The sequence below is a fragment of the Setaria italica genome, chromosome V (assembly GCF_000263155.2).
Source record: "Setaria italica strain Yugu1 chromosome V, Setaria_italica_v2.0, whole genome shotgun sequence".
Lineage (NCBI taxonomy): Eukaryota > Viridiplantae > Streptophyta > Magnoliopsida > Poales > Poaceae > Setaria > Setaria italica.
In genome coordinates, this window is record NC_028454.1 from 5889583 (window position 1) to 5900242 (window position 10660).

At 42.1% G+C, this 10660-nt stretch overlaps 1 protein-coding gene across 1 annotated transcript; it reads left to right on the plus strand.

The window, feature by feature from the left end:
* Positions 1-6849: 6849 nt before the first annotated feature.
* On the plus strand, positions 6850-9073 carry LOC101770432 (NAC domain-containing protein 18). The gene is made up of 3 exons (XM_004967871.3): positions 6850-7189; positions 7282-7616; positions 8227-9073. Exons 1-3 carry the CDS (start codon positions 6964-6966, stop codon positions 8737-8739), a joined length of 1074 nt encoding a protein of 357 aa, XP_004967928.1. The 5' UTR covers positions 6850-6963; the 3' UTR covers positions 8740-9073.
* Positions 9074-10660: the final 1587 nt, after the last annotated feature.

Below are 10660 nucleotides of genomic sequence, written 5' to 3' on the forward strand. Positions count from 1 at the left end.
AGAATAACGATAAGGGGAAACAAACAATCTAAAACAAGAATAAATAAGGCAGTTAACACATCATAGCAGCTACGATGGCGGTCCTGGTCGGGGCGATCATAGTCACTGTCTTCTTCATCGAGCTAAGGCCCGTGGGAATCCCCACCTTTCTTCCAGCCAAACGCGGGACGAAGTGGGATCGTCCCGTCCCGTCCCACTTCGTCCTCGCAACCAAACGCACCCTTCTATTTCCTTGGGTTTAGATGCCTCTCTAAGAAAACAACAATGTGGTTGGCTTATTCTCCTTGGGGGTTAAAATTAGCCACGTGCGTCCATTATCAGTTTCCGGCTCGCTTTATCCTGAAGGCGACGTGTGAGTGATAAAGCATCCATCCATCTGTCAGTCGTCGTACATATCGCCAAACCGTACCAAGCAGGCACGTTACACTTGCTCGTTTTGACTCGCAGTGTGAGGTCCTTCTGAGACCCATCGCCTGGGTGTTGCTTGCCACCGCGTCCAAGCTACTCATCGTCGACGATTTACATGCGCTGGCTGTGTGTGTGCTCGGTATGCACACGTAGCTGCCCGCCTGGCCTGACTCGACCGATCGAAGGCAACAAAAGAACACACGAATTAGAACTGTCTCCGGCTGGTTTTGACGACAGATCGGCAATGTTGTTTTCGGTCAACAATAATCTCTCTGATAAGCTTCAGAAACGACATAGCAGAGATTTTGGTAAATCGTGTCGCGTCCAAGTAAATATACGGCTTTGAGGGAAAGCTTACTACGTCGCCCAATGGATGGAAATCGAGCTCCATCGGATTCTTCTTCGTCGTTTTGCCATCTCGGTTTGGCGCGTACATGTGTCTAGGTGACAAATGGCAAGCGCGTGTGAAGACCACGACTTGCCGTGTGGCGTCCTCTTAGTTATTGGAGCAGATATGGTGTCTAATAGAAATCGAGTTGTGAGATAGGGAAAAACTGGATAAGCAAATTCAATGAAGCAACGACGGGTACCATTTATAATAGAAGGGGCTGTTAATTGTAAGACCTTAAAATCGACCTTGAAAGATTTTTAGTTGCACATAGAGTGTTATTCATAATCTAAATCAATTTGGCATTGGATTTTTTTTAATCCAGACATTATAAAAATGCCTTAGTTTAGTTTGAAATACTATCTCCATTAATTTCCATCATGTTATACCACATCTCGCTTACAAAGATATATTTGTGTAACAAACATTCCTGCACAAGTGATATTTTTTTTTGAGAGTTTTAAATCCAGTTATGAAATTTGAAAATTTAAATACCTGACCAAATCACCTCCTCAAGATCTTGTCACATTGCCATGAACCCCACGTCACGCTCTAATTTGAGGCATTGTTGAGAGGTAAATATATAATTTTAGCAGTTGGTGGCTGAAACTGAAAAGTAAAATGTTTTCAAGGTGAAACGCTAAAAGCCAAACTATACTCATAGCTGAGGACTTAAAAAAATTACTTTTTTTTTCCAAAAGGAAACATTATAAACAATATCATATCCTTATTATTTATTAAACTAGTCCATCAACCCGTGCTCCCGCACGGGTCAATATTTTTAAAAGCTATTATATTTAAAAATTATTTAGAAATTAAACTCCTAACTAACAATTAAAATTGTTTACCTGCTACTCTCATTTTTTCAATACTTCAACATAATTCTTATATAGATGTGTACTTATCTTTGTCCAGTTGTGATTGATTTTTAATGAGTAGTTACTCTATACACTTTCTCATCAACATCCACACTTTTTTATTTCGTATGGCACCTTCATACATTATGTTTATCATAAAAATCAATGTCTTTCATCACTTCCTTACATACATGTATAAATGGTCAACATGGTGACACTCATCATGCCTATATACCTTGTATTTCTATCTTAACAATGACATAACTAGGTAATTTAGAATCTTACATTAGTTTACTTTTGGACATTTCTGCATAGTGCACATGAAGATAATTAGATCAAGATTTAGGTGTTTACGTTATGTTATTTTAATAACGACATACGTGGGTAACTTAGATACAAATTTAGAATGACATTTTAAGTTATACTTATGCATGAGTAAATTGGATGAAGATTACGGGGTTACTTTAGATTATTTTTTATAATGGTAGAGCTCGGTAATTTAGATATAGGTTTAGGGTTTATTTTAGAATATTTTCATAATGATAGTGGTGGGTAACTTTTAGAAAATATAATATACCAAAAACTATGATTATTAGAGTTTACATGATTGATGTTTGATGTTTCTGATTTTTTAAAAATTTCTAAGATTTATCTTTATTTTTCTAGCATGTCTCGTGAGAACTAATGCGGAGTCTCCAATGGAAAAAAATGAGGTCACATTGCTACAAAACTATTACCTTGAGCGACTTCTCATTTGTTAAATATTCGAACACAATACTTATACAAATATATACTTATTATCTTCATCCGATTGTGATAGATTTTAGTTAGTAATTACCCTATAATGTTTTCATCCACATTTATAATCTTTAACTTTTCACTTTGCATCGTAGATATGCGCTTGAATTTATTTAATGTGCCTTAAGTTTGAGCTATAATTTTAACATAGAAATTTATATTCCCGTCACTTTCTCTATATCTTTATAAATGGTGGCACACATTATGCCTATATACCTTAATTATTATATCATATATCAATAGTGTAAGAAATAGACGATTTAGAATCATATATTGGTGTATGTTTTTAATTAAGGTGATTTGGATTCAAATGTAGGGTTACCTCATGTTATTTTTAATAATAGCATATGTGGTAATATAGATAAAAATTTAAGAGGTTATTTTAAGTTATTTTTTAAGTATTAGTTGAGGGAAATTTAGTTGCAAATTTAGGAGGTCATTTTAAATATTGTTCATAATGGTATAAGTGGGTAATTTTGATGAAGATTAGGGGGGTAATTTAGGTACAGATTTAGAGGGGTTATTTTAGGCTATTTTCATAATGGCATAGGTGGGTAATTTTTTAGAAAATATAATAGATCCAATGGCTATGATGATTTGAGTCTACCGATTGATGCCCAGATGTTTTGCTTTTTTTGAGAATTTCTAGGATTTCTTTTTTTTTCTAGAGTGTCCACCTATGATCCTAGTTGGCTTCACATGAAGGTTTCAAAAGGAGCTTTCAATTAGTAATAGTAGGTATGGTACGGTGCATGTGATCACACATATATTTATGCACACTCGCTCCTCTCACACCGTATCCTAGTCCAATAAAATTCTTCGAGAGATCATACCAACATATCTGTATATATTGACAAAGTCATCATAAATAACTAGTTATTAATATGCATGTTGCTAACCATTGAAAATTATTAGTTGAAAAATGTGAGCACTCGTGATGAGTCTTAAGTTCCTCCACTATCCTGAATGGTCACACGATTGACTTAATATTAGAAGTTCAGAACCCTTATGCAACCTATATACTCCCTCCGTTCCAAATTGTAGGTCGTTTTGACTTTTCTAGATTCATAGATATTATTATACATCTGGATATAATTTGAAACGGGATCTATAATTTGGAACGGAGGAAATACCTTGAGCAGTGTCTACGCGTGTGCGTGGTCGACGTACGTACGCATATGTGTGCGTGCGGTGTGTGCATGAACAATCAAATAATGGGGCGGCCATAGTCGGTGAGACTTTTTGGGAAACGTGAATAGACACATCCATGCACGCACGGTTGCAGCAAATTCAGGGGGTTCCCATATGTGGATGGCTACGCACCTAGCAAGGAGATATAGTAATAGACGTCGCCTCACGGCCTCACCCATCTGTTGTATGTGTGCACGTGTGATAATCATTGAAATGAGCTAGGACCCTTCGTATCATAGTTAAAGTCAACGTAGTGGTTGTAGGCTTGTAGTTGCATTCTCATATGTCAAATGGCTGAGAAGGTAGATATGCACCTGCCAAACTTTTTTTAAAAAAACATTTTGGATGGATGATCAGTTACTCATCGTTCATGCTTGAATATTCGTGCGCCAACATCCCATATGTTTATTCATATATATCTGTTGAGGTCTCAAGATTGTTTTGATAAAGTTGAGGTCTCGAGATTGAGTGGAAATATTCCTAAAACATCACTCTTATATGGTTTGATGTACAAGGAAGAATACGTACAGCAGTTAGCATTGCTATACATAGCTCTAATACGGTTGTCAACAGTTAAAAAAACATTTTACTCTAGGAATTTAACCTATATACACAAATTACCTAGCTACCCATAATTAGTGCTATAGGAGTATGCATAATCATGCAAACAACTACATATTATTTAATTAACTAGCATTAGGCGGGCAACATTTTTTTGAAACGTATCATGCAAGCAATTATATGCGTACCAATATATGTATTCATATGTAGGGCCATTCGAGTCGTTGGAATCGCAGCGCTTTAGTTTATTTCTTGACCTATCATACGACGAATTATTAGGTAATCTATGCACGCATATTCTTGTGGAGTGCGAGTAGAAGAAAACCTTGTGTGCAAAGTCTCCAGCGACTTTGGACTAGATAGCTATAGGTAGATGGAGTGCTCATTTAAGACGCAAACTGATTAATTATTAGTTGTACGTTGTACTAGCAAATGGCGCCAGAAAAAATAGAGTTAACGTAAGATAGAAAAGGCTAGGCTAAATTTGGGGAATCCAAAGGAACACCACAGTGTTTTTTAGGCAATGCCATAGAGTGGCCAAACATCTCAAATGTATTGTTGTCATTATATATTGTTTTCTTCTTCCCCAACTCTTTCTCCCCATCTCAAATATTCAACAATTTCCAAGGATTTTGTTTAAAATAACCGAGAGTATTATTTTTAATTTTTTTAAATGGACGAGGTTTCTATACACTGGTAGAGAAGAGACCTTCCATCCAACGTTTTTTTTTCCCGGTTGTCTTTGGACCCGGAACTAAATAGCCTTTAGTCCTAGGTCCAATTCCCCACCACTAATGGCCACCTCCGATGGGCTCTTTAGTCCCCTAAAGAGCTCCCTTTAGTCCCGGTTGTAACGGAGGGAATCTGGTGGGGCCTTTAGTCTCGGTTGGTGGCTCCAACGGGACTAAAAGGTCCCTTTTCACGCGGCCCCCCCTCTCTCTCTCCACCTTATCTTCTCCTCCTCTCCCTTTCTTATCTTCTCCTCTCACTTTCTCTCTTCTTCCTTATCTTCTCTCCTCCTCTCCCTTTCTTCCAGGCGAGCGGCCGGCTCCGGCGCGGGTTGCCATGGCGGCGCGGCACGGGTGGACGGGCCCATTTTTTATTTTTTGAACCTTTTTAATCCCAAACATCTCAAATGTATTGTTGTCATTATATATTGTTTTCTTCTTCCCCAACTCTTTCTCTCCATCTCAAATATTCAACAATTTCCAAAGATTTTGTCTAAAATAACCTGGAGTATTATTTTTATTTTTTTAAATGGCCGAGGTTTTTATACACCGGTAGAGAAGAGACCTTCCATTTAATATTTTTTGTCCCGGTTGTCTTTGTACCTGGAACTAAAGTAGTCCCAGGTCAAATTCCCCACCACCAATGGCCACCTCTGATGGGCTCTTTAATCCCGGTTGGTAATATCAACCGGGACTAAAGAGCCCCCTTTAGTCCCGGTTGTAACGGAGGGAATTTGGTGGGGCCTTTAGTCTTGGTTGGTAGCTCCAATCGGGACTAAAAAGTCTCTTTTCACGCGGCCTCCCCCCTCTCTCTCCACCTTATCTTCTCCTCCTCTCACTTTCTCTCTTCTTCCTTATCTTCTCTCCTCCTCTCCCTTTCTTCCAGGCGGGCGGCTGGCTCCGTGGGCGGCGCGGCACGTGCGGGCCCATTTTTTTATTTTTTGAACCGTTTTATTCTCGGTTGGTGTCTTTAGTCCCGGGTGAAATACCCGGGACTAAAGAAGGGGACCTTTAGTCCCGAATGATTAGCCCCGGTTGGATTTTCGAGGCCTATGTGTCTCTCCAACCGGGACTAAAGGTGAGTTTTCCACAAGTGATTGTCTAACTTTTACAATGGGAAATAACCCAACCAATATTTCTAAAAACCAACCATCGGCCACTTAGTAAATAAATCTTAGGATATATCTTAATTAGACTAAAAAACTCCCTTTGCTATTTAAGAAAAAATACTAAAAATCCTAAACAAGACAATAACCGCCGGCCATTTGGAAAAATAGTCAGGAAATGGTTTAAATCTACTAATGGATTACTGATGGAGAAGATACACCCTTGGATCAAGATCCAAGGATGGATGGTAAAAATCAAGTTCCAATTGGTCTAAAACACTTGAGTGGGCTCTTGACGTGCTCTAAAACTTCGGTTAGTGATAACATATAATAGTATTACAAATTGGCAGCTCTCCTGTCTAGTTTATTTCAACAAATAGTACTCCCTCCGTTCTAAATTAATGTGATTTATAATTTCGGATGGAGGGAGTAGTACCCACACTGCACGATTGAACATGCACGAGACCGACGCGTACGTTGCATGTAGCATCATCTGATGCTGATAGCGCTATCGCCTACCGGCCGATCGAGTCGCACTACACGATCAATCCATCGACACGTGCGGCCCCATATGCATGCATCGGTCATCGCTGTCGTCACGCGTGCACGGCACCGACCGCCGGCGTCCCTCGAATTCCCGCCGTCGGCTGCTGCATCCAACGGCAGACGAAAAATCCAATGTGCAGCTAAAAAAACAAATAATCTCATCCGACGTGGCTTGCCCTGGGCAGCTAGCTTCGTCTTCCTTGAGCAACTGCCCTTCCTCCCCTACCTCTCTTCTATATAACAGCCCCCGCCCCCCACCTCGCAAAATTTCAGGTCTCTCGCCATTTCCACCTTCCCCTACGTACCTTGAGCTACCCAAGGGGCAGGATATATATCAGATCCGTACTGCTAGATCTAGCTAGTGAATTAATCAGTTCTTGATGACAATCGATCTTGGTCTAGCTCCGGCGTCGGCGTCGGCGTCCTCCGGGGGGCGCGGCGGCATGCCGAGCCCGTGCACGGCGCTGCCGCCGGGGTTCCGGTTCCACCCGACCGACGAGGAGCTCATCCTCCACTACCTCCGCAAGCGCGCCGCCGCCGCGCCGTGCCCGGCCCCCGTCATCGCCGAGGTCGACATCTACAAGTTCGACCCATGGGACCTGCCAGGTTTGTTATTGTTTGTGCGCCGGCCATGTGCATGTTCAGGTTCTTCAGTTCATGGAGATTTTGATGCTCACGATCGATATTCATTTGTGCAGCCAAGGCGATATTTGGGGAGGCCGAGTGGTACTTCTTCAGCCCGAGGGACCGCAAGTACCCCAACGGCGTGCGGCCCAACCGCGCCGCCGGATCCGGCTACTGGAAGGCCACCGGCACCGACAAGCCCATCACGCTCTCAGACGGCGGCGGCGCCGCGGCCGACTCGTCGGAGAGCCGCGCCATGATCGGCGTCAAGAAGGCGCTCGTCTTCTACAAGGGCCGCCCGCCCAAGGGCATGAAGACGAGCTGGATCATGCACGAGTACCGCCTCGCCGAGGCGCTCGCCGCCGCCGCCACCTATAGGCCCATGAGGTTCAAGAACTCGTCCATGAGGGTACGCACATATAATCTGAGATTCTTACACTTACACACTGGCTACGACGTAGACTCATAATCATCAGGAGCTTATTATTACACTACCCTCAAATCAATTCGATATTGAGTTTCCTTTTTTTTTGTGAAAGATTCGATCTTGAGTTTCTCGCACCAATCACTCAATCAGTAGATCTAAAAATTACTATAAGTTATAGAGATTTTAGGAAACTATTTTATGCATTTTCTTCTTGCTTTATTCATTTTGAGAGGACAGCCCTCCGAGGAATCTTCTTTTTCCTTGTTACTTTTGAAAGTTTTCTTGTGGTTGCTTGTGTGTGGATGCCAGTTTAAGCAAGTTCCCGAGGTCAATCAACCACTGCATTTCTTTAACCTCTCAGATGCCCTCTCTCCATGAGAGAGACTTCAATTCGCTTCGAGCAATGATAGAGACCAGATGATTCATCCATCAGAGATCCCTTATACTATCCGTGTGGCTTTTCACCACTGCCAATAATTGGCGTGCTGATCACACACACTGGTCACATCTCGAGCTTCAAGACACGTGTTGCTTGATGAATTAAAATGCCTGAGCGATCACTGCTGATCACTGTCTACTGTTGACGATGCAGCTGGATGACTGGGTGCTTTGCCGGATCTACAAGAAGACCACCCCGCAGCTGTACTCGTCGCCTCTGCAGGACGAGCCGTCGTCCATGGACGGCGGCCTCGACCTCGGCCGGCAACACGACGACTCGGTCTCCGTCGACGACATCGCCGCCACTTACGCGCCTGCCGGTCGGCTACCGCGGCCGGCCTCCATCTCGGACTACCTCGTCGACTACACGGCGGTGTCGGAGCTGTTCGAGAGCATGCCGGCGCCGGAGACGACGGCGCTGCTCGGCACGGACGCCGGCAGCAGGTTATACGTCACCGATAACGGCCAGGCTGCAAGCAGCTCCTCAGCGCAGCAGCAGAGCTCGCACAAGAGGCGATTCATGGAGGACTACTCAAACGGCGACTTGGACATGCTACACGCGTCGTCCAACAAGAGGGTGATGAGCGATCAGGCATCCATGGCTGCCATCAACAACACCTTCTCCCTGTTTGAGCCGGGCCAGACTTCTCTGCCGGACAGAATATGAAGCATGCGTGTGCTCCCTCACTGCTAATTAGGGCTAGGAAAGAATATTGATTATTTGATTAGTATTGATGCGGGGGGATTATTTATCCATCGATCAATTTTAGGAATAATATACACCAAAGTATTGTACTGTAAAAATAGCTGTAATAGGAAGAAAATTACGGTGGCGATGTCACTAGTAGCTAGGTCTCATTTTAGATGTAGTGTTAAATGTTAAATGTTAATTAGTGTGTGCAACTGTAGCAGATAGTAGGTAGGTTGTAACATGTAAGAACACATTTATTGAATAAAACTCCATGATATAATGAAAATATTTCAGTACATATGTGAATGAATCAATGAAGTAGTACTATATATAGTTCAAATTTTGGGTCGATATCATTCATGAACATGCACATCTTTATAGGTACCATTTCCAGTGTAATGAAAGATGAATAATACATACAATTTCGTTAGGATTTATTTTATTTAAACCAATTTGACAGATTGCTGCATACCAATGTGAAATATGGACACATATATTGGCTCTTTAATTTCATTATTCAGAAATAATTAATGTGGGCCGGACCATGGAATTGAATGCACGACCAGATGCCTAATCGATCGCATGAGATGCACTATTGATCACGAGAGTGTTTCGGGGGAAAAAGACCCGTGGAAGTGCCAAAATTGGAGTGTCAAACCAGTGGAATCGGAGAGCAATGTCTTGTCTTTTATTTGCTTGTTGCCTGAAAGCTTGGGTTCCTCCCCCCCGGTTCGCACCAAACCAAAAGGCAAGTAGCTAGATGGAGAGAGGCACATAGCTATCGCAGGCTCGCAGCAAGTTGGAAGAAGAAGCCCGACCTTATCCATTCATGGAGCGATGGACACCCTTGGCCTTTGTTGGGTGTGTTGGTTTAATTGGACCATGTTCATGTGTATTGGTTTAATTGAAATGGTTAGTGGGCAAAAACATCCATAGTGGCCAGGTACTGATGAACTATTGTTCTTTTCCAAAGTTTGAGATGGGCATTCAGGAGATTGCCTTTGATAGAGAAGTCTCCACTAGCGTACGTGTGCATGTCATGGGCGGCGATATGATGAGATAAGTAACGGTGTAGCATCAACAATAATGGATTGAGATATAGTCATCTTTTTATGGGTGAAATGACTAGTTGGTGCATAAAGCTCAAGATTGTGCCAATTGGGCTTTTTGTTTTTGACAAGATAACATATATATGTATATGTCGATCGACTCCACGCATGTCATTCCACACCAGGGGTTACCATTTGACGGTTAACTGTCAGGAATATTGTTTATGTCGGTTTTGTACTTGAACCCTACATATATACATGATATGGATTGTCCCAAATTAAATTCTCCGACTTCGAGTGATTTAAATCAGTGATAAAATAAAATTGGCCAAAATTTTGATCTTTTCGGTCGCTACCGAAATTACTGTTTACTTGTTCATCGAAAAGCCATCTTTCTAATCCATATTTCGGCCAAAATTTTACGGGTTACATACGGTGACTATTCCGGTGAGGATGAAAAAATGGTGAAAACGAAATTAAGGATCCTTATTTAAATGTTATGCAGTACGTGGATTTGTCTTCAATAACCACAACACAACACCTCGAAGGAACGAAGAGAGTGAGCATTATGTTAAACACATGTGAAAATGACTTGACAATTTTAAATGGCATGTACTCCTTGCTAAAAGACCCCCCCACTGTTTTGGCTCCCATGAGATCATGAGATGAAGGTCAGATATACATCCTGTACCCACCAACTTGTCCTTCTTCTTTTGACCGCGTGTGTACGATACTTACTTTTCTACACCACCAATGATCCTCTGCAACGTAATGCGAACAATTTATTAGGCGCGCACGCGCGTACGTACGTACTGTATACGTACTTGCCCTTTGCTTGTGGGACATGC

Bases quoted from the DNA above. Each gene is read 5' to 3' on its own strand.
- LOC101770432 (XM_004967871.3), top strand. From the start codon at position 6,964: ATGACAATCGATCTTGGTCTAGCTCCGGCGTCGGCGTCGGCGTCCTCC. The intron at 7,190-7,281 runs GTTTGTTATTGT...TCATTTGTGCAG, and splicing joins CGACCCATGGGACCTGCCAG to CCAAGGCGATATTTGGGGAG. The intron at 7,617-8,226 runs GTACGCACATAT...TTGACGATGCAG, and splicing joins TCAAGAACTCGTCCATGAGG to CTGGATGACTGGGTGCTTTG.